The sequence below is a fragment of the Cupressus sempervirens genome, chromosome 1 (assembly GCF_028749045.1).
Source record: "Cupressus sempervirens isolate cs-2001-9-10 chromosome 1, ASM2874904v1, whole genome shotgun sequence".
Classification (NCBI taxonomy): domain Eukaryota; kingdom Viridiplantae; phylum Streptophyta; class Pinopsida; order Cupressales; family Cupressaceae; genus Cupressus; species Cupressus sempervirens.
In genome coordinates, this window is record NC_143118.1 from 316,891,875 (window position 1) to 316,917,766 (window position 25,892).

A 25,892-nucleotide genomic window follows, 5' to 3' on the forward strand; every position below is an offset into this window, starting at 1 on the left:
AGATCACCTTGTTGCCTCTCAATCTGTTGTTTTGACAAGGAATTTGCCAATCAATTCTTGAACAAATTTGCCCATTAGGGCAGAAATCACACTTGTTGCTGAGGATCACCTTTGAATCGCTTTGAATATGTCTTGAATTTTGATAAACTCCGTCTTACTTCTGCTAGGGATTTGTCTCAGTTCTGATCTGAATTCTCTCAATTCCAATCTGATTTTACACCTGCTGCTAAGGAATTTGCGACTGGAACTCCTTAAATTGATTTATGCAATTTTAATTACAATTCAGATCTTATGCTGACGAATTCCTTATTGGTTTGGTCTTTATGGCAGATTTTCAAACCTTTTAAGTCAGAGTTTGCAAAAATTCGTAAGTCTTCCTCATACCTTGTTTATATAGGAATTTTATTATACATATATATTTGACAAGGTAGAATTTTATTTCATTCATGTTCTCTAAGAAAAATTAAAAGGAAAATAATTATGTATCTTAACATAGATCAGAAAGTACTTTACCAAAACTGTATCTAGGAGTGACATGCATGAAACAATGGCTCCAATTTCCTTCAAACAATGGAGAACTTCCCCTTTTCTTTGATAACTAGAAATCCATGTTATTTGCTCTTGTATAACCCTCAAACAACCTGTTCACAAATAATATTCGTAACAGTTCAATAAGAAATCGAAAGAGTTCATTTCCATCATGCAACTTTAAAAGAGATAATTCTATCATTATCTATTAATCAGAAAAGAAAAATTCATGAATATTTCTAGAAGATAAATTATTAATTGACTATTCTAATGCTCAAAATAATGGCCACATAAATAACAAATAGATGGATTTATATGAAACTTATTTAAAATAAAAGGGTAAACTTTCACATAAAATTCATAAGATATTTGCTTACTTTAATATGCATATCTAATTATTATAAGGCATATACATCAAAGATGTCTATTTCGAGTGTGACAAATGTTTGAATATAAAATGAAAAAGGGCATTGTATTACAATGTAGATTAGACATATGAACAAGGTAACTTATAATGATAGGAGTTAGGGCATCAAACTGTCACACATATAAGCATTGCCATATGTAAGAAGTGCGAGAACAATGGTAGTATGGGAATTCGCTGCACATGCCATGAAATATCTTCCACGCATCTCAATATTCTTTTTAATTCTCCAGAAATGCCTGTTCCAATAATATATGATCACCCTAAAGTGCTAACATGTTAGACACTTCCAATACCCATCTGGATTGAGACTGTAAAGATAGATATGTATATAAGGGTGCTCATTTGCAGGAAAATGTCTTCATTCAAGATCATTGATGACCACTTTATGCCAAAAGCATGCGTTAAAGAAAATCTGTTGAAAATATAATTTATATGACTTCCAGACATTAGTCACAGAGCTGATATTAAGTTGAAACCTTAGCAAACATGAAAATCTCATTAATACCAACAGTTGAAGTGGACAAAATTTAATCTACAAAATGTGTTCAATTCAAATTCAATTAAGACAACCATATAATGAGATGGTTTTGTCCTTGCAAGGCATTATATTTATAATCATTTTAATGCAAAAGCTTCTTCTTCACACTCAACACCAAGATTCTTTGCCTCCAAAAATGACCTTTACATCAATATCATGCTATTCTGATGCACAAGGTCATTGTTTCTTGTGCCCAAGATTTAAAACTTTTCAACCTAGTTCCAACGAGCTCTAACACCAAGGTGACCAATATACAATACTAGCAAAAATAGTAACCTTAGCATATTTAATTAAATAATAATTATAATTCACCCATCTTGCAAAAATGGCTGAAGAAGCATCAAAATCGAAATCTAACAGCCCATGAGTGATCCTGATGAAGAAAGACGATGAATTAACCCCCTCCAAGATTCCTGGAGCCCAAACTAGAAGCCAAAATTAAAAATTGAGAGCATCATTCAATTCCTCTAATTGATTTGAGCTCATCGGAACCATCCCTTGACTTACTATAAATACTAAGTCCCTCAAAATGGAGCCAAAACCCACAATTAGTCATTCAAGAGCCAAATAACACCACAACAAGGCCCTCTAATCACCAGTATCAGCCTACAAGGACCCAATGATAGGCTAAATACATCAACTTTGATGCACAAAAAAATGGAGACATTACAAATTCAATCTTTTTCCAATGCAAAAAGATAAAGCCCGCAACATAGATGATTTCCCAACAAGCATCTTTCAACACTTCTAGCGTAATTTGGGAAAGATGTTTGTCACCTTATTGACGTAAATAAAAATAACTAGGAAATACTCAAAGAATTCAATCACACTTTCATTACTCTTGTTCCTAAAAATGCAGCTCCACACTCTCTTTTTGATTTTAGACCACACACTCTGGCAGTTTAGTGCACAAAATCATTTGAAAATGCATATTTCTAAGACTAGGACATTTCCTTTTAGATGTCATATCAAGGGCGTTTTCTACCTAATAGAGATATCACTAAAACAACCAATATCACTTATGATATTTTTCACTTGATCACAATAAATAAAGCCAAAAGTATGACACTTAAATTTTATGTCAGAAAAGCTTACAACAAATTTGATAGATGTTTTAAAATCAGCATTCTCAAAATGTTTGCTTTTCACTAAAAATGACACTGTGGTTAGTTTTTTAGAAATCGAAGTGGTCTGCTTTTTTCAATGGAGGCCAATGATAGGTCATCAGGTTTCATTATATCATCAAGGAGGATAAAGAATAGTGATCTCTTAACCCTTTTAATTTCCATTTTGATGGCTGAAACTTTGGGAAGAACCCTTTAAGCTACTAAGAGAAGAGACATCAGAGGAGTTATCACTACTAAAGGAATTTAGGGATTTGGTGTTTGTATAAGATAATGTTTCACCCAGTATGCTACTGTATCCTATGTGTAACATTGCAAATAGTTATTATTACCATTTTTGTTCACATTTTGTAAGACAACAAAAAGAACAATGTGTCATGATAAACCTCTCTTCAAATTGTGATGGGAAGTTTCCTAAGATCTAAACTGACACATATACAACCCATTTATATGCACAAATTTAGAATTTTTTTGACGATCCAAGAGGATCTATGGCTTAAAATAGAACAGATGACGTTTCCTATTGCTCACATCCTCACTTTTCTGTTACACATAAAGCCTTCCCAAACTCAATTCCAAAAAGACTTAAAGTAGAAGACACTGTTTCCTATAGTTTACTTCCTCCATTCACTATCATAGATAAAAGTTTAAAGCCTAAACATATTACAAAACAAAACCATCACCTAATTTCTTAACATGATGCATGGAAATTTCCAGACGCATTACATCAAGGGTTTGAAATGTTACAATTAAATTGATTATAATACTGTCATGGTAGATGATGGTTTTCGACTGAATTCAGAGTGTAAAATGATTTAAGTGCAATTACTAGGAAAGTGTGGATTTCGAAGGTTTCAGCCCTGTCTACAAGTTTGACTGAAAAAAAAAACATACTTGGCATTCAAAGCCAAGGGCATAGTTAAGAGCTGGATTTGTTAACAGATCAAAAATACCTTTAAGGTCGACACTTTTGGAGCCTTCTGTCACCACCTTAAAACCAGCTGTTGACCCTGTGGAATGGATTTTTTCTCTCATGCCAAGCCTTTAAAGCCTTCTCTCAGCAAGCTCAAAGCAGTTGTGTTTCTGGCAAACAAAACTATTTTGCCAAGCCAACTATATCAACATTCGCGTCAATTTATAGTTACCTATGACAGTATAAAAACCTCCAGTCACCAAAAATGCAGAGCTCTTCCATGGGACTTCTAGAATTAAATGATATATCATTTAGGCGTGGTAATTCCGCAGGCTCTGTGGAAAAATCTGGACATCTCAGGAACGGAAGATTCCTGGCAGCTCCCCCTGACGGAAAAGAAGCTCTCTGTCCAGCGTTGGCTGCTCTGTCACTCGACCCCCTACAAGCAGGTTAGTGTAATGCAGATGCTGGAGGCAGGAAAACAGGTCCACAAACCAAATTTTCTGTCCGGCACAAGCAGCAGCGTGAGGAATTGCTGGCGGGCATTCGCCTAGGTGACAGCCTCCTGGCTGAATGATGCAAATATACAAGACATATTTGAAGATTTGAGGACAAGCAATTCGATAGCTGGCATGTCAAAGATGGAGAGGTCTAAAACCAAATGGAAGTGCACACGCAATACCTAAAAAGTCTTGTGTTATAAAGACTTGGATCCATCCCTGCATTGATACATATGTCACATTGAGTATTACCTTTCTGACCGAATGATTATCACAAATAGAGAAGTCTAATGCATACTACAGATGAACACAAGTGATTCAACAAAAGTTCGATGAAATCACATAAAAGATCTTGTAAGATAGTTATAGTCCTAGTTGCATGGGTACTAACCATACCCCTGGAATGGGTACCAGGCACTGGTACACAACACATGTTCCATGTACACGTACCCATATATCAAATACCCCATGGGTATCAGTGCAAAGAATCATTGTTAAGGACCTTGAACAAGATTTGTGATTTTTGTTCCAGCTTTTTGTTTGCATATCAGCTTGCTGTTTATCAAGCTTAATTCAATATGTAATCAGTTCCAAACTTCGATACAATACTGATTAACAGTAAATTTATCACTGCTCCAGTCAGAATTTTATAATCATTTTGTTTATGTTTAAAGGTTGCCTTCTCTATTATGCATCTAAAAATTTAGCATATATTATTACTACAAACATATTGCAAATCTAAAATTGAAAACAACACATTAAATCTGCAAACTTTATCACTGTTTTTGTTTTGAAAACTCAATGTCATGACTCGTATTTTAAGATTTTCAATAAAATATTAAATTATGTTTAAAAAAAATTGGTGTGGCCAAGTAACCCCATTCCCTATTTTAAAAAATAGTCGTTCTTGTACCCATACCCAAAGAACCCAAGTACCCATATGTTTCTTAGTATAGATTATCCAGAAAGATCAGGATTACAATTATGTACTTCTCATTCAATGACAAAATTTTACTACAAAGATTAAAAAATATCATCAAGCATCGAACAAATGAAGTTGTAATATCAGGATTCAGATTCAATAAAAAAGGAAATATCAGGATTGACAACATCTCATCCAAACATTTCGATGTCATCATAAAATACAAGAAAAACAAAAAAATTATATGCTATAAAAGTGCAATTATGAATGAAAGTTCATCTTTGTCATTTTTGGAACAAAAAAGAGCAACATAAAGGCATTCAATGTTTCAAAGCAAAGAACCTGAAATTATGTCAAAATTTTACCTGCAACTCCTCCATCAAAGGGAAGGAGACCCATGGATTTTGGCAATGATTCTTGTAATTCAGTAATATTCGGTACAAGAGACGTAATCTGTCATACATATTCAATGGAGAAGTTAGCTAGTGCATCAATTTTGAATAATATGCGCATCTGGATTTAATTATATTGTAAAGAATATGGCACCTGCAATCCCAGTTGGAACCCTTTACTAAAGGTGTTTATCAAATGATCAGCATAAACATTAATTAAAAAAGCCACAAGTAATTGAAGAATCTTTACAAATCTAAAAATCTTCACTTTCTTTTTTTTTCCCTTGTTAATCAAATCCAAACAAAAATGTCTGCATGTAACTGGAAACATCTGAGAAATCTAACAATCTTGATTTGCTTTTTTTTCTTGTTAATCAAATCCTAAGAAAAGTGTCTGCATGCAATTGAAACATCTTAGAAATCACAGAATCTTGATTCCCTTGTCCTCATCAAATGATTCTCCTTATAAATTAATGGAAGCCATAGGATTTTGCATGCATAGAAATAAGATAGATACATTTATTAATGTCAAACAAAAGACTACAACCAGGTTCCAAGGAACTGCCAAACAACAAACAAGTAACCTGCTCACAGCGGGAACACCAAACGATGCCCAAGAAAGGACAGCACCAACAACAGAAAGAAACAACAAAAAATAAAGAATGAGATAAAGGGGAGGAGAGAAAAGAGTACAATTGCAAATTTAAAATCTGTGACAATCGTTACTGTTTCCTGATAAATTTCATTAATCAACTATGAGTATTACCATTATAGACATAGATTGCACTGTTTTTTTTCAATTCCTTTTGATAGTCTTGAAAAAGAATTTCATAGCCACTAGAGAATGGAGGTGCATCGTAGACTTGGTAAAGAGAGAGCTTACAGGAGGGAGTCGAACCACCAATATAGCCATATGGATGCTACCATTGGTTAATATACACAACATGGGGAGAGTATATAACTAGGCACAACTTCTCTCAGAACAATTGTCATGTCCCTCATTTTGTGTTCTCTAATAAGACTTTATGCCTTAAGTGACTATAGAGAACTTTATGTTATATTTTTATGTTGAGTTGCTTTTAAAAAATTTCACTTAAGCAACTTTATTAACTGCATGATTTAATTTATTTATGAGTATTGCTTTATGTTTTATTTTAAAACATCTAAGTTAAATATTACTTTTTTAATAATATTTGCACATAATATATAAACTATATAGTGTAAATATTATTTTTGACCCAATTAAGTAATATTGACTTAAAAATTAATTAAACATGTGCTTAATTGGTCTTTTATTGCAAACACAACTTACATGTTTTTATGCGAATGCATTCCTAAAATGCAATTTGCACTAGAAATGCATGTAATAGACTTCCTAGAGTCCACTTTGCATGAAAAGTTCCCTTTACATATAAATCACTTCACATGTAATTGTCTCTTGAGAGTGAGATTTGCACTAGAACATGTAAATATGCAAATGCATATTTAGAGTCCAATTCTAAAAATGTAAATGCATATTTGAAATATGCAATAGACTTCTAAGAGTCCATTTAATCTAAATGCACTTCCAACCAATGAACTTTACATGTAATGTGTCATGGAGAATCCAATTTTGGACTTAAAACTCGTGTATTTGCATCCCAAGTCCACAATTTTGCATTCCAAGGCCAAAAATGCCCAAAGTATATTACATATTTCATGTTTTAAAACATACAATAGGGCTGATAGAGTGTGATTTGCTCCTTCAACTCCATTTACATGCATTTTAAAACATGTGTTTGCCCATGGGGAGTGCAATTTGCTTTCCCAACCTTCAATTGTATGCATTTTGAACATGTAAACTCCTCCATAGACTGCGTTTGGGAATTCTAATACATGTAAATGCTATTGGAAACCACGATTTTGCATTCCCAAGCCAAAAACAACTCAAATACATGCATTTTTAGTGCATGTTTTTGCTAAAAACACCCAGAAATTTGGATTTTCATCCAATTTTTTGCATTAGAGAGCCACATTTTTGCATTTGGATCCATGTTTTAGCATTTCGGAAAGACGTTTTCACATTAACAGGTCAAAAACGACCAATATATATGCATTTTGGAGCCACGTTGCTACCAAAAAACGCACAAAAAATGACATTTCCAGCCCATGCGTTTGGATCTAGACAGAACGTTTTTGAGTTTTAAATTTTAATGCATATTAATGCATTTGGAAGCCACATTTTTAACCTATTCATGCAAAAAGGATGTCCTGAATACATGAATTTATCAAAAAAAGTTTTGCATTTGGAGGTGTTAAGAATCATGTTTTTGCATCTATATGTAAAATCACCTCATGTAATTGCATTTCGAGGATCACATTTGCAGCTTTGAAATAGTCAAAAGCTATTGAGTTGTTGCATGCATTTGCACTTGAAGATTTCGATTTTGGAGAAGAGTCTTTCATTTCAACTTCTCTTTCTTCCACATTTGGCTCTTTGAGCTCCAAGTACAAGATTTCAACTTTACTTGTCTTTTCTTGCTTACTTTGCAATTATATTGCATATTTTGGTTCATCTTTGTCCATTTGTTCAAAAGTATGCCCTATCTTTTGCAATTTTTCTTTAGCTAAGTTGAAGTTTTCTCATTGCAAATGCTTTAAAATCCTCCCATGCTCCAAAAACGAGTTTGCATGTAGAAAAATATCTTGAAGTTTGTCTTGTCCGAGTCAATAGCAAGAGGCATGTTTTTGTTTTCTTGTTTACTTGTTTTCCTTTTTTGGAAGTTGTGAAATTCTACCCAAGAATGCAAGTGCATCCACGTCCTTTCACCTTTCATCTTTCCATGTCAATGCATATTACGTCCATTTTCCTACACATGCATTTATATCCTTCGAACCCGATTACATGTGTACCTCAAGTAATTACATGTAATTACCTCTAGAGAACACGATTTTGGTAAAAGGTCACTCTTTTAAATACCAAAGTTGTCATTTGCATGCATCGCTATGCACCCAGCTTGCATTCTTGGCCATGCAAATGAAAACCCATCATTACCCACATGCAATCCATCCTTCTAAGTGCGACTTTGGCCCTTTCCATCCAAATACATATACTTTCCGATTCATTTCTAGTCATTACATATGTTCCATGAGTATCCAATCGATACTTTGTATACCTTGTCCATTGATAGACCCATCATCCACACTCAAAATCCCAAAGTTTTAATGGATCTAATCTCATTGGAAGATGTTTTCATCTTCATGTTACGACACACTTTTCAAGATATGTCAAAATTTCTTCAAAGAATGAAGACATCCAATAAAGGAGTGCTTGAAATCTAACAAAGCAATAACTCATTTGTTCTCCACTTTCCCAATGGTTGGCCTGGAACCTGAGTTTGTGTGGGAATGCGCACAGCACTTGGCTTCAAAAAAACTAAAATAAAAATAAAAGTAGTTGTAGATGTTGATGGGAAAAACTGTTCTAATTCTACATCTAGACATCATTGACAATTATTTCAAAGTGTCGGAGACTCCAGAATGTGCTATTCTACAGAGGACAATCCACAACAAGCCGAACAGTAGAAAGCTTGATAACATCAAGTTTTCAAATGACAACTGGCGATTCATCAAAGGGAAATAGGAGGCTATCAAAGTAAATGCAGTTGTACAAAATGTAGGAACTCCCAATCCCGTGATCATCCGGGATTGCATAAAAAAGTACAAGGCTTTTGTCGACAATCTATAGGATTGATTCATTCCAAATTAATAGTTTCAACGTTTTTTTCAAGTGTTTTCTAGCTTTACAGACGCAAAAGATGGATTGCATGTAGTCCAATCGCATATAAATCAAATGCATGTAATCTAATTGCATGTCCTTTAGACATGTAATCTAGTAATTCTTCTTTCCTAGTTAGACCGGGTCAAAGTGGTTTAGTTCCCCCCACCTTTTCCTCGCTCTTTCTCTCACTTCTTTTGCTATATAAGTAGAAGCCCCCTCACTGTAAAAACCATCTTTTGTTGTATGCAAGAAAGCTCTACCAAACTTGGGCAAGCATAACTTTGATTGTGTAATACCAATTTGGGAGAAAAGTGAATAAAAGAAGCAATTGGATTTGAAGCTTTGACTGGAAGCTTTGGCTGAAATTTGTGTCTCTTTTTTTATTAATATTAATATTGTATGATTTAAATAATTGAGCATAGAGGATTAACGAACAATCAAAGACGATGCTTTGATTAGGAGCGATTGCGGTTGTACATAGACTAGGAGCTTTGACTGTAGCTTGTATTGCTTTCTCAATTCACAAAAATAGTTAGAATTCTTTAGTTTTGGATGTTTTTGTGTCCTAATAGTAAAGGTTATTATTATAGAATAGATTAAAACTGGGCTTAGAGCCAAACTAGTACACTTTCAACTAGCCCTTGAGTTATTGTTGGTTTATCATATCACCGTTTCCAGCTATTAGATAGAAGTGTAGTTGGAGATTTCATCTTGCCCATCACTCGATCAGCCGGTAAGTGGATTCTTCCCCGAAAGTTAAGAGGAAAGAATATTGGTAATACCCTTTCAAAATCTCTCAACTTCTTGGTTACCCTGTGTTGATCCAAGGAATAGTGAGAAGGGAGAGCCTTCCCTTTAAGGTAAGAGATACTCTGTCTCATATGTTGTGGCTGGTCTAGCTATTTTGCGACTAGATTTTGACAAAATTGTTGGTTGCAAAATATTCACCCAACATATATAAATATCAAAAATCAAAGTAATAATCAAATGTTTATCAACTTACCGACTAATCACTTACCACTTCAAACTAAAATTATTAAACAATAACAAGTCTTCATACGGAGTAAAGAACGTCTCCGCTGACATGGCACCTCAACACTTAGGATAAAGGAGTCACGTCAGATAAGAAGGGATATATCGGAAAATTTACACATCGAATGGGAAAAGCAGAAAGAGGAAAAAAAAGATACTTGATTCAATGTTAGGGTATGTTAACATAGCCACCGTGAAAAGAAGTACAGGCATAGTGAATAGAGAGCAATTTATACACAGCATCTGAGAGAATGCAGAAGAAGAAATCTCTAGTGATATATATCTTAGAACGTGTTTGTGTACAGAGCTATAGTTGCAGTTATAGCCAAAATGGAAATAATAAAATCTGCAGTGTACATAAGTTAGTAATCATATTCATAGAAGCCATGGCTTAGCGACAGAGCATTGAATTACATGCAGCCAGGATAAGATATTACATATGCATCAGCACAAAAGATAAGTTTCAATTACCAAATCAACAAAAACATTCATTTCCGGTGACAAGAAGTATTTGTAATTACATAAGTAAATAGACTGAAGAAGTTCTTACGATGAATATAGATCAAAGGCTAACAAATTAGTGGTAGGATTCAATCTCTCCCAACTTACTGATATTCGTATCAAATACAACTGTACTTCTGAAGATCAATAATATTAAGAGATCTCGCAACAATCGACATTCATTCCCAGCAAAGGAACAATAGCATTTGCACTAATTGGTAATATAGTGATTATCCAATGATGCTTATCAATATGTAGATTATCAAGTGATGGTGCATATAGTGATTTGAAGGAGGCAATGATAGGGAAGGCATGGAAGGAAGCAGCAAATTGGTTTCTATTTACCAAACAATAAATACATTGGATTCAATCCATTTAATCATAATTTTGGACATCTATTTAAGCAGTAATCAAAAGAAATACATAGCCATTATTTTCAGGTCGAATACAGTCAGCTACATATGAATAAAGGATTATTCAATACTGTCAACATAGTCAACGATATAAGAGACTAACGAGACACATAAGTTAATCATTGGAAGATATCGGGAGAAGAAAAGCGACAACAATAACATAATTGCCTAAAGCTAAAGCATCATAGTTAGCAGACAATATTGAACAATTTAATCCAATTCACAGAATCCTAGATTCAGAGAAATCATTGATGAGAGCATCGACATGTACATGTTGGTTCAGCTCCGTCAGTTAGTGAACAAGGAGTATCACCAGCTTCAATCTGTGGGATTAAGCACAAACCATAGAGAAATTTTATATTGCATAAGTTTATACATCGAAAGGATCTGGTTATATATTGCAGTATGGTATATGGCCCAAGTAGTTAATCGCTGATCAATAGAAGAGGACTGAACATTGAATGAAGTATTGAAGACCCATTTTATAAGATCAACAACATTATATAGGTAGTGTCAGCTATATAATTCCTATAAGCTATCAAAATATTAAGTTTTATTTTATGAGTAAAGTATTTGGTTTAAAGAGAAGTCCCTTATAGGAAGAAAACAGTATCCGCTCTCATATGTTTAGAAATGGGGACATTACAGTGGTATCAGAACCTGATCCTGCCACCCTGAAAAGTGAAGCCTAAATAATGATTGTTATCAAAAGTGAAGTTTATGAAAAATGGTAGAAAGATTGTGGATAATTTATTGCAGCCAGTGATTAAATTATACAAGACATTACAGAAAAATTGTGGATAACCTTGTAAAGACTTGTGGAAAAAGTAAAACATTAGCCCCTCGACAAATAATAATCTGAGGTCCATCAACACATAATTCATTTAACCTTAGTGGAATCTACCAAATAGCATTCATCTCAAGACATAACATGTACCTGGCAGAATATACAAAAGAAAGAACATCAATAGCAATGAGTGGTCAAGGGAATGATTCAAGTAAGAGGAATTGGTAATTCTGGTAATTTGGCAATATTAAGATGGATCTAAAAAAGGGACATGACAAGGATATGAGTATTTAACAATAGGACAATCAAAACATACAAGAACAATCAAGATTTAATGATTTCTTACAGTTAACGATAAATTCTATCAGAATATTGAATTTATGGAGATCAAGAGAAAGAAGAAATAAACTCCTCCAACTCGCTACTAAAAAAAGGACAACAATGCATTATAATTCCGAGAAGGAATTAAGGCAATGAGCTAACCTCTCTTCAGGACTTCGCAAGATATTCTATAAATGAATATTCTTATGGAAGTAAGGCCGGGAATCAATTATTCTTTGAAGAAGTAGTATATAATTAAACAAATGCATGTGCAAGGATGGATATACCCGTATGGTTATCCATAAGGCTTAGGATGAGTAATACCTCTCCTGAGAAGGACAGATACACCCAAAGCAGGTATCCATAAGGCCTAGGATGAGAAAGAACTCTCTCCTAGGAAGGATGGATATATTAGGATTGACTCTCCAGAAGGCCTTAAAGAGAGAAGTATTGTGAAGCAATGGTGCATAGCAGGAGAGTTGTTCTAAGTTGTGCAGGACAACAAGAGCCCCAGGAAGCACTCCCCCAAGAGGCTAAGCAACCGATCAAAGTCTCTCCTTGAGAAGGGCATAAATTGGGAATTAGGATCCCATGATTTATAGACTTACAAGAAGTAAATAATACTTTCCTGTTATTAATGATTTTATACATGTTTTCTTGTTTAAGTAATAATAAATGATGGAGGTCTATCTGCCAAGGATCTAGTCACCATTAACTCTGGTAGTGGGGACAACAATCTAGACCTTGAGTGTATGGTTCAAAATATTGCGAAGATGTATGTTTTGTGAAAAATGTCCTTGACCTAAGCTTATTTAAAATTGTAATTAAGGGAAGGAAATTTTCAATTGACCAAAGCTTTAATATGTGTATGCTCTGTGTCTGCATCGTGTTTTCATGCATTAGTGTGTATAATGTGTGTCTACATTGTGTCTTCATACATTAGTGTATATATATTGTCTGCATATTTTGTGTTTGCATATATCTTAGTGTATGATTCTTAGTGAGTGTCAGAGATTCACATCATTCTTAATGTACTTCAAAACACATAGAAGGCAATTAAGAAGGAAACTTTATAGTCTCGACGATGCATCCATAAAAGTTACACCTACCAAAGGAGAAATCAAGATAAGTTTTATCTTTTGAATTATTTAGTAGCATTTTAAATTGCATTTATGATGAAATATTTCACGTTTCATCGACAAATATTATAATGCGATTCTAACCTCAATTGCGATTTCAGGGTCATTGAAGTTCTGCTCAAGAAGACACCTCTTGTGCTAAAGGTTTTGAATTGCTTGAGGACAAGTGATTTTGGAAGGGAAGGACTATCACGTCCCTCATTTGAACATTTTCCTCTAAAAAGGAAGATTCAACAGGTAGATTGTAATGTCCCTTTTTTTTGGGACATCATAATTCTGTGTGCCAGCTCACTTCGCCTAGGTTTCGGGGGTGAAGAGGTTCTTTACGGGGTCCAATTCGAGATTTGGCCTAGACATTTCCAGTTCCATACCCATCAGAGCAGTTTTGGCAAGTTGTCCTGATGCTTACTATTTTTAGTAAGTAATCAAAGCTCAATATTTTTGGTACCTCAATGCTAGGTTGGAAGCGTCTCACCGAGAGCTTTCCAATGAGCTATTGCACATGCTTATCAAAGTTCATTTGGTCAGTTATTTTAATGCCTGATGACTTTATGGTTTATTGACTAAGTCACTATTAAAGTTCATTTAACTTGTCACTTAATTTTAAAAGGGTACTATGTTCACTTAAGTGACTAAAGGACAAAAAGGTGTTTTATCCCACATTGCTTGAATGAGCGTGCATCATATTGGGAAAAGCAATAAAGGTACAACCAATTGCACATGAAAGGATATATATGAAGATTGAATATTTAAAACAAATACTAATATAGGAGCTGGAAACAGTTGCCGGTTACTTCTTCTAGGACGCAAACCCTTGAAGAAGCATTTGAAGGTTGGACGCAAACCTAGCCTTCTTTTAGGTTTCATTTACATTTCCAATCTGACTATTATTTATGTTTATAAGATTGGATTACTTGAGATATTGCACATTATTGTATATCTGTTGTATAATACGATAGCGCATTTTGGATCATTTGTGTTAATTCCTAGTTTATTATGTACTTCTTGACTATTGGAGGAATAAACAAGTTTTCTTGGGTTTTCTGGTATGCACATTTGCTGGTTTTAAAGTGGAATTAAGTTCTGGAATTTATATTGAATGTTGGCTTTTTCAATTCGGATTTAAATCTGCATTTGTTATCACGGTTTTTTGGTAAAAATCCGGAGAGGGTTATTACAATGGTATCAGAGCCAAAGGTCTTGCCAGCTTGTGAGGTTCAATAATAGTGGTATTTATAACAGCTTGGTTTGATTGCTGAAAAAGGGCCTCATTAAATTTCTTCTCGAAAGAGTTAATTAAAACTTTATCTTCTGAAAATATTATTACGGCAAGCATTAGTTTTATCAAAAGAAAACGAGTTGTTGGAAGGTAAGGAAAAATCAAGACAGTTATCATTTCATATTCTAAAATTCTAGTATTCGAATTTTCCAGCTGGTAGAGTAAATTGTATAGTGGCTGGTTGACGATAGTAGAAGGTATTTCATACTAGCTGAGGAATGAACGACATTTCTATATACTAGTGCGAGCAGTGAGGAGTTGTAATGTGATACCGACCATCAAGTAAAGTGATTTCGATAAGAGGTATTCTGATACTCAATAACAAACTGGGACCCATGGATGGCAAAGTAGGAGTCGGGAGTTCATTGGAATCACAGAAACACCATGAAAATGCCACAACAAACTAATTGGGATTAGACACCAATATTTATGGTTACCTGCGACACTACAGACCTCGTGTGCATGAAGCCGCATTTTTTTTTGCCACATGTGAATGCCCAACGACGACTTAAAGAAACTGCAAATACCAGGTTAGCTGCGAGTTGGAAAAGAAACGTGACTGGTTCATTGGGAGTCGCAAGGGTTATTAACCCATCATTTGCAGTAAGACACGGTGGACAGGGAGATTAGTGGTGTTCTCGTGCCTCAGCGTAGAACTTGGACTGTGAGCCGACGTCAAAACACCCAAACCTAGCAGCAGAACGAGCAGAATACCATACGGGTCCAATTCGCATCACGTCCAGCAATTTAAGCGCTAGATCTGTTAAAAATTGTTGGCGAGCAGAAAAGTTTGGTATAAGAGTGAAAGAAGCTGCGAATTTGAACAGAGTCAGAGCATGAAACAACCATGTCAAACATTGTATAATCAATTCCAGAATGTTTCAGGTTTTCCTCGCCTCAGCACAAGTGCAGGCTATCCTTTCAATCGGCTCCTTGAGTGCAACATGTTGGGAATTGGAAGCATTTGAGTCACTATCTTCTAGTTGATATCTCCTACTTCATTGCGGCTTCCTCGTAATCTTTTACATGTGAAAGGAGACACAAATTGGAATGCTCATACACCGAATACTATTCTCTTTGTTGAGTACACTCAATGGCGATTTATTGAATGGCTGAGAACGTGTATTGACAACCACTAGGATTTACAGCTCCAGTGCTCATGCAATATAATATTTTGAGACTCATCACACGGATATACATAGAAACATTGTTAAAAAATTTGCATATGAACTGTTTAACAAAATTCCTCCTCACATAGAACAGCGGTGTGTGTTAAAGGAAGGTTCAGCAAAAATTATTACAGTGGTAATGCAAAGACACTTAATGATGCCCAGTTCGAAATCTCAGAATAAATTGTCTTGGTCATATCATTGTTATCAGATTTTCGAATCTTACTTTATGTGAAGAGAGAGTTTATTGTCTTTGCTAATTTATATGTGAAACGTAAGCTCTCATAAATGGTTCTCAAAACATTAAAGCAGTTTTGGAATTCCTTAGTTGTGTACAGAACTTGAAACTATCTATACAGCGGATAATATTGTTCCAGTGGGCTGTGAACTGTCTGAAAAAATCACAATTTATTCAGTTTTCCCTATTGATATAATTACTCCAGAATAGTACAGTGGCAACAGGGTATATTCAGGCTGCTTATGAAATGTTAAATATAATGTCAAATGCCAAACATTCAATATTTCTAAGGAAGTTTTAAGGGCGGATTAGTACAGTATTAATCATTTTCTAATATTACCTGCAGTTTTTTATTTATCTGTAATTATTTAGAAGGGTTGTCCTGGTTGGAATAAAGCTGCATTTTGTCTTAAGCTACAACAGGTAGAATTGCCTCCATTGCCCGCTTGCAAAAAAGGGTCTTGTGATCAGGTATAACAAGTGCAGAGATAGAAATATAGAAGACAAGAAGTTGTTGAATACACAAATCATGCTTACAACAGACCTTCAAAGAAATAAAAATTCAAGGTATACTCGTGATGGGCAAGTCAAAGATCCTTATGAATGTAAAACGGAAGTAAGGAGACTATACGATGATTATAACAAATTCCCACCAAAGCTTCAAAAAGAATTTCCTTTCATTGATCATGTGGACCTTCAGCTAGAGCTGCAAAACAAGACGGACATGATGAGAAACAAATACCATGCATTGGCTCAAGACCTCCTTGCAAAAGACAAGTACAAAAATTTACATAAGGAAGCCATTGATCAACTTGATAATAGTACTAAAAGGAAAGAGGAACAAGAGGTCCCTATAGTATCTAGAAGCCTCTATGATGAATTCCCAGCAGTTAGTGACCATCATACAACTGACCTTATGGAGGGCAAAAATCAGACCTTAGAAAATGAATCAGAAAATTCATTTGATGACAATGAATCCCAAGATCATGATGTGGATGGACACGTAGCCACCTTGGAAGTGGAAGAGTGTGGAGATATTGTTATATCAGCAGCTTCTACCTCGTCAGTTGAGCCATCCTATGAGGTGCATAGCAACAAAATCCTAGATATTGAGGAGTGCCTAGATGATAGCATACACGACGTTGCTTATCATTTGGTGAGTGACATTGATTAAGCCTCATATCACAATGCGGATGACAAATTGGAAGATTTGTGTGGAATTGTTTCGTCACAAGGGAATCATCATTTAGCAAGTCAATTGAAGGTTAATGACAGGATGGTTGCCACAACCGTCAAGCATTTTGATGTTGCTCGTCAAATGTTGGCCATCTATGGTTGGAGTACTCCTTTGACAGATAAGCATGGTTATAGTATTTTTTTCCTTGCAAAGATACATGCACTCCGAGAAGCGATTGGAATGATGAAACAAAATAACCTACAACTACTTGCAAATAGAGATTTTCTTCTCGAGTGGGATTGCATTTGTTATGTTGCATTGCAAGGAAACGAGGAGAAGGTGGATAGGCTCACTCATGAGCTTGAGGTGACTATGGACTCTTTGTAGAGTGCCCAGTTAGCCCTTCAAGAGTCAAAATTACAGATTGAGAAACTTACAAAGGAGTTGGGTTTGGCACAGTCTCCACCAACTGCAGATATAGTACAATTACATACAGAGGCAGTTGATAAGAATTTTATATCCATGGGTTGTAGTAGGGATGTGGTTACATCTATGATAGATATTTCAGCTGGGATGAGTACCTTGGTGGAGAACAATAGAGAACCACTAGTTGTATCGACTTCTCCTAAGGTTAGTGCCATGACAGTTGATACAGAACAATTTATTGGTAGCTCTTGTGTCACAATGGTGGATTCTCCTGAGAGTTGTGTGGTAGTTCACAATGCTACTCCGTCATCTACACAAGGCATTCGCAGAGTGTCATCTGATTGGAAGTATAGCACTCATGTTGATTTGTTTACATCTCTTGGAAGCGAATCTATCACTTCATTCCATGCAGCTGATTTTGGATGCTGGCTTGTTGATTTTCAGAGTCAGAGGGATCAACTGCTTGATTCAAGTGTTTTTAGTGATGAGCCATTGACAAAGGTTGGAGCATTTTACAGCGAATACACAGTGAGGAGTGCTCATCATTTTTCTTTTGATCCACAACGGAGGACTTGATGATGCATCAGTGTGGGTTGGTTCTAGAATTATATCATCCTTTGTGGGATGGGTATTCACCATCTTTGGAAGGTGGGATTAGCGGATGCAAGCATCCAACTCAGCTGTTTGTGGGGGATTACTTGCAAGGAAAGCTGTCGATTATACATCATGCTAACATGTATCCAACATGGTTTGCTACTTCTATGTTACAAAGTTCTCTTATGGGTAAATGGTTACAAGACGACTATGGTGTCAGTTGGCCTGATGGTTTGGTTAGTTATCACATTCATGGGAGTTTAGCGGGAGTTGTAGAGAGACGTTGTGTTATAGACGCTACTAGGTATTTTTACCTCTATATGGCGAATGGATGTGGGGTTCGATTGTTTTGGGATCTAGGTGGTAACAGGTTTCACACGATGTATTGGTTGATCGGGGATCCAGGTGTTAATAGTATCTTACATCTAGTGGATTATGCTGTGACTATGATTTGTGTGTTTCAGCCTTTTGACATATCAGAGATCCAAAGATCAGGATTACTTCGTTTTCACCTGGGTGATATAGTGATTGAGTCAGATTGGTCCGATCTATCATTAACATCGGTGCAGATGTTACAAGAGTTGGTCAGAGGTATATCAAACAGCGCACGAGTTCTCACTTGGGATCCACGGGGAGCATCCTTATGCATTGCCTTTCATCGGGGAGCTAGGAGGAGAGTTTGGATGTTATCATCTTGTGGTGAATACTAGTATATTGTCGAGCTCCCATCATCTCTTGACAGTAGAAACTCACAGGGCCACTCATGGAGTGAGGCTTTCATTCTGATTGAGGGTAGTAACACACAAGGCAGCAACACCTGGCAGCTGGTGTCCCTTTATGGTGAGACTTGAGATCCTAGCATTCAGTTATCTGACACATTAATTCCTATTGTACGGTTTCACCATTTTGAGTTGGGGGAGATATATGTTGGGGTACATCGGCTGAGGAGTAAAACCGCATTCTCGAGGCGAGTATGGGATCTTGACATTTGGCTTCCACAAGTATGAGCGGATTGCTTGAGGGCAAGCAATCTTTGAGAGGGGAGGCTTTGTAATGTCCCTCTTTTCTAGGACATTATAATTCTGTGTGCCAGCTCACTTCGCCTAGGTTTTGAGGGCGAAGAGGTTCTTTACAGGGTTCGGTTCGAGATTTGGCCTAGACATTTCCAGTTCCAGATCCATCAGAGCAATTTTGGTAGGTTGTCCTGATGCTTACTATTTTTAGTAAGTAATCAGAACTCAATATTTTTGGTACCTCAGTGCTGGGTTGGAAGCGTCTAGCCGAGAGCTTTCCAACGAGCTATTGCACATGCTTATCAGAGTTCATTTGGTCAATTATTTTAATGCCTGACGACTTTATGGTTTACTGACTAAGTGGCTATTAAAGTTCATTTAACTTGTCACTCTTATTTTAAAGGGTACTATGTTCACTTAAGTGACTAAAGGACAAAAAGGTGTTTTATCCCAAATTGGTTGAATGAGCATACATCACATTGGAAAAAGCAATAAAGGTACAACCAATTGCACATGAAAGGATATATATGAAGATTGAATATTTAAAACAAATATTAATCTGGGAGCTAGAAACAGTTGATGGTTATTTCTTCTAGGACGCAAACCCTTGAAGAAGCATTTGAAGGTTGCACGCAAACCTAGCCTTCTTACAGGTTTCATTTACATTTCCAATCTGACTGTCATTTCTGTTTATAAGATTGGATTACTTGAGATATTGCACGTTATTGTATTGCTGGTTTATAATACAGTAGCGCATTTTGGGTTATTTCTGTTAATTCTTAGTTTATTATGTACTTCTTGATTATTGGAGGAATAAATAAGTTTTTTTGGGTTTTCTGGTATGCACATTTGCTGGTTTTAAAGTGGAATTAAGTTCTGGAATTTATATTGAATGTTGGTTTTATCCGTTCGGATTTAAATCTGTATTTGTTATCATGGGTTTTTGGTAAAAATCTGGAGAGGGTTATTACATAGATGACAGTAAGAAAATAAACATTAATAGATGATAATAATTATCAAAATTAATAATCTTATTGAAGTAAAAATATATAATGAACTTACAATATAGATTATAATATAATATATCATCAAGATATAATTAATAATATTGTTACCATATTATAATATAAAATATAATAATATATGTTACTATCCAAAATAAAAACAATATCTTAAATTGATACATATTTATAATATATATAAATATCAAAAATCAAACTATATATTGTGATGATAAAGAATAATCAAATATTTACCAACTTACTGACTGAACACTTACCAATTCAAACTATAATTATTAAACAATAACAATAATAAGTATGTGTTGCATTTACAATATCAAATATACCAAAACTGCATAAACATTTTATTCCTCCTTACTTCTCTTTATATATCTCATTGACTATTTTTCAACCGTTTGTAAATATTCTGCAAATTCTTTGAATCAGACTTCTATTTCCTTCCTTGATTTGTTGACAATGGTCTTCTAAGTTCTGAATATTGATGAAGTTTACACTTATAATTCTGATCAGAGAATTATATTCTTTTGCAATAGATCAGTATGTTATTTGCTTGAGGAAATAGCCTCAAATGTGAAATGTTTGAAGTACACTGAATTTCCTTGATGCCGATACAAGAAGGAATAGTCGACTTTGATCTGATATTAAAAGAGAATATCTCTGCACTATCAATTGCTGGATAATGATGCTTGGAGGAGCAGACTGAATTATGTTTGTCTGTCCTTCAAAACTGCATCAATAACCTCCTTAAATATCAATTCTAAAGGGTATGTCCTTTCCAAGTTAACAATTATAACCCTATCAAAAATTGACGATTAGGAGGAGAGTCATAACTTTTGCTGACTAACACAATGTGTTAAATTAGTTAATAATTACCAAACAATTCCTAGAAATTGTCCGCTCCCTAGAAGAGTATATAACACTTGTGATATATATATTTAAGGTAAGGTCTAGTTCGATCTGCACTTTCAGACCCGTATATTATCAAGTTAAATGCTTAACACTCCCTCTTAACCTGATAATCATACAGAGAGATATCATGAATTAATACAGATGAATAAGCATGAATAAGCATGAATTAATACTGTATATCTATCTGAATCTTCTTAGTATGTGATATCATAGAACACATGATACAATATCATATTACTGAATTTGTGATATGACAAATCACTGCTCCTAGTGATAAATTACAAGATAAATCTGAAGAGTATTTTAATTCATTTATCCAAGTTGTGACTCGTAGAACCTTGTATTTCTATATCACAACATAATCCTGAATTTAAGATCTACCAGAATACAGGATAAACTAGGAGAATACTAAATTACTTCCTCCATCCAAATTGTGACTCATACAAATAATTTTGTCTATATCACAATACAATCTTAAACTCATCTAGATCTAATAGTAGAACTCTATTTTTTAGTACATGATCGTCACCTCTTATAATATCATTTATATAAGTGTTCATTATTTCAGAGACCATCACCTCTTAAATAATGAATACAAATGGTGGAGCCCATAACAGTCAATAGCCTTACAAAATAAGATCATTTTTTCTTAAAATTTAAAGATTACAAATCAACCATACCAAGTCTCCTCCTGAAGTGTTCTATCTTCACTCTAGATAGAGGTTTGGTGAGTATGTTTGCTGTCTGATCTATAGTGCAAATGTATTCCAATTTTACAGAATTCCTGTCTACCATATTCTTACATAATAGTAAGCAATTTCAATATGCTTGGATCTGTCATGAAAAACTAGATTCACTGAAAGCTTGATGGAGCTCTCATTATCACAATGAATAATCATAGGATTCATGGCTTGCCTAAATAATCCCACAAGAAACTTTCTTAGCTAGACTGCTTCTCGAGAGGCCATTGCTGTTGCAATGTATTCGGCTTCTGTGGAACTCTGAGCTACTGCAAACTTATTTCTGCATATCCAAGATATCATTGCTAATCCTAAACTGAAACAACATCTTGAAGTACTTTTTATGTCTTTAACATCTCCACCCCAATCTAAATCAGTGAATCCATGTAAGTCTAAGGCAACTTTCTCGTATTTGAGTCCAAAATTAAGAGTGCGTTCTAAGTATCTCATAATGTATTTAACCGCAACTGGGCGAATCTCCTTTGGTTCACACATAAACTAACTTAAGGCATTAACTACATAGCAAATATTCGGTATTGTATTTAATAAGTACATAACGAACCCAACATCTGTCTATAGAGAGTAGAATCTATGGAATGTGATTCTGTTGCTGCTTCCTTAAGTTTATGTAGATTAGTCTCCATTGGAGAAGACATAGGTTTGCAATTCCACATTCCAAATCTCTTTAAAATGTCTGATGTATACTTCACTTGATTAAGTATGATACTGTCAAAATTCTACAGTACTTCCAATCCTAGGAAGTAACGATTTCATCTCGAATTCTCTAGTTAGATCTTTCTTGCACTAATCTATGAGATGATCATCACCTATTATTAGTAAATCATCAACATACAGTATCAAAATTACCATATCATTTTTATCTCTTTTATAATATAAATTGGGATCGGCTTCATTCCTACAGAATCCTAAGTCGGTGAGATACTTATCAATTCTTTCATACCAGGCCCTAGGAGCCCGTTTAAGCCCATAGAGTGCTTTCTTGAACCTGCAAACAAAAGTGTTAGGATCATCAGTTTCAAATCCTTCAAGTTGCTCTAGATATACTTCTTCTGAAATATTTCCATTTAGGAATGTTGTTTTTACCTTCCATCCCTTTGATGTGTCAATTGTTAAGACTGCTCTTACAGAGGTATATTTGGCAACAGGAGCAAAGATTTCTTCATAATCAATCCCTTCTTTCTAAGAGAATCCTCTGGCTACAAATTTGGCTTGATACTTCTCAATACTACCGTCAGCAACATGCTTTATTTTAAATATCCACTTGGAAGAAACAATAGATTTTCCTTTAGGTCTTGGAACAATTTTCCAAACATCATTTTTCATAATAGATTGGTATTCTCCTGTCATACCTTCTTTCTAGGCTGTATGTTTAATAGCATCAGAAGGATTGGTTGGTTCTGTTTTGGATAAATCACTCATGTTTTCTATATAACTAGATAATCCTTTAGGTCTTTTGCTTTCTCTGACAGTTCTGGAAGGTACAACAAACTCTTGAGCTGCTTCAACTGTTTTGATTGCCCAAAGTAGTCTTTGCTTTGAATTTTCTTCAAGGTTCATATTTTGAATTTCATCTTCGGTTTCTTCTAAGTTCTCCCTCTGGGACCTAGATTCATTATTTCTTTCAAAACTAGATAAAGGAGAGGGTTCATCAGAACTTATGGCTCTTTTGAATGCAAGATCTTCTTCAAAGATTACATCCCTACTAAGTTCAATACTTCTCTGTCCAAGTATGAAAATCCTATAGGCCTTAGATGTTTCACTATACCCTACAAAAATATCTTTCCTCCCAAAGGGTTCTAACTTGGTTCTCTTTTCTTTTGGAACATGGATATATAAAGAGCACCCAAAAATTCTAAGATGACTTATATAGGGTTTCACTTTAGTATATACTTCTTTAGGAATTTTATCTTTAAGATAGGAGAGGGAGCTTCTGTTTTGAATATATGCAGTAGTACAAGAGGAATCTACCCAAAGATAATATTCTAGATTTTGATCAAAAAGCATAGCTCTAGCAGCTTCTATAATTGTCCTATTCTTTCTTTCTGCTACCCAGTTTTGTTCTCAATTATAAGGAACAGTGTACTCCCTCTTAATCCCCAATTTTTTCCAAAACGTTTTAAACAAGTCTAGAGGTATATTTTCCTCCGTTATTAGTTCTAAGGGTTTTAATTTTATGCACTGAAAAGTTTTTAGTTAATGTTTTGAATTCCTTAAATCTATGCAGCATTTCTTCTAATTCTTTGCATTTTAAAAAATAAATCCATGTTTTCCTAGAGAAGTCATCTATGAACAATATGTAATACCAAAATCCTCTAAGAGAAGGAACAGACATAGCTCCACATAAATTTGAATGAATTAATTCTAGTACATTATTTGTTTTTCTAGTACTATCATGAAAAGGACTTCTGGTGTTCTTACCCAAAGTACACCCTTTGCAAATACTCGAGTGGTCTTTATTTAGTTTAGGTAATCTAGTAACCATCTTCTCCATAGTTGATAAACTTCTGAAATTTAGATGTACTAATCTTCTGTACCATATTTCATTTGTATTTGCAGCTTCATGAACTAAGGCTTGAATAGATCAACTAGATTCTATATTCAACTCATACAAATATCCTTTTCTCTAACCAATTAACTTCACTTTCTTGATGGAGGCATTCATTGCCCAAGTTAATACTTTGCCATCCACGAATGCAACATTATGCCCATCATCTTCAAGTGTTGTAATTGAGATTAGGTTTCTTTTAATTCCAAGTACATAGAGTACACCTTTAAGAAGAAGGGTATTTCCTGATTTTAATTTCAAAGTACAATTTCCAATTCCTTAAATGGAGTGTGCTAAATTATCACCAATGGTAACTTCACCGTTAACCTTCTCTAATAAAGAGTCTAGTGTTTCTTTGTAACCCGTTATATGTCTATAAGACCCACTATCAATTACCCATACTTTATTTGAAATTTCATTTGATAGTGAGGAATACAAAACACGGTTCTCAGGATCATAAGTATCTTCTTCCCTAATAACATTTGTACAATTTGCTTGTTGTTTGGAATTTTCAGGACAATTAGATATGTAGTATCCAAATTTTTCACATTTGAAACGCTTTATTTTAGATAGATCTTTCTTGGGTTTTCCATTCTTTTGATTTCCCTTTTTCTTCTTGAAATGCTTCTTCTTGTCCTTATAGGAGTTTGTATTAAGAACATGAAGTTCTTCATCTTCTGTTTTCGATTTCCCTCCTTTCTTTAGTTTTCCAGATTCCTTTTGAAGACAATCGTTCTTGGGTCTATTAAAGTCCGGAAGATTATCTCTGGCACTTATTCCTTGTGCAAATGTCTCCCATGAATCTGGCAATCCATCTATAGCCATAAGTGTTAATTCTATGTCACTAATAGTGGTTCCTATACATGATAGTTCATCTCTAATGCCGGGAACTCTTGGGAAGTAAGAATTTATAGATTCTCCTTTCTTTATCAGAATGTGATTCAGTTGCCTTTTTAGTGCAAGAACCCTAGTTGCATTGTTTACTTCATATGCATTTTGTAATGTATTCATCATATCAAAAGTAGTTTGATGTTTTGTAAGCATAGGTATGATATCATTTTTTACTCCATCTAAAATGATTTGAATAGCTTTTCTATTTCCTCTACTCCAGATAGATTTGTGAGGTTCAAATGGAGGTTGTTTGGATGCTCCATCAACAAATTGTTTTACATCATTCTCTTCAAGAATCATCATGATTCTGAACTTCCAAGCTTCAAAGTGTTCTTTCCCGTCAAACCTATCCTCGGGTTTGATTCAATATGCCATTGAAAATAAAAGATAGTTTGCTAGATATAAATGGAGTCTAATAATTGAATTTTGTAGAGCCTAAGTTTGACTACCAGAGCTCTGATACCATGTAAATATTCTACAAATTCTTTGAATTGGACATCTATTTCCTTCCTTGATTTGTTGGCAATGGTCTTCTAGGTTCTGAATATTGATGAAGTTTACACTTATAATT

The 25,892-nt window shown here is 34.7% G+C and overlaps 1 protein-coding gene across 2 annotated transcripts in view; it reads right to left on the minus strand.

Annotated features, from left to right (window-relative positions):
* The window catches only part of PIR121 (transcription activator), a 341,166-nt gene that overhangs the window by 87,697 nt on the left and 227,577 nt on the right, over nucleotides 1-25,892 (minus strand). For both annotated transcript variants that reach the window (XM_089823811.1, XM_089823814.1), the window contains 2 exons: nucleotides 5,318-5,405; nucleotides 514-641 (listed from right to left, as the gene is read on the minus strand). In XM_089823811.1, coding sequence (XP_089679937.1) covers nucleotides 514-641; nucleotides 5,318-5,405 — 216 coding nt within the window. The remainder of the gene's footprint in view (nucleotides 1-513; nucleotides 642-5,317; nucleotides 5,406-25,892) is intronic.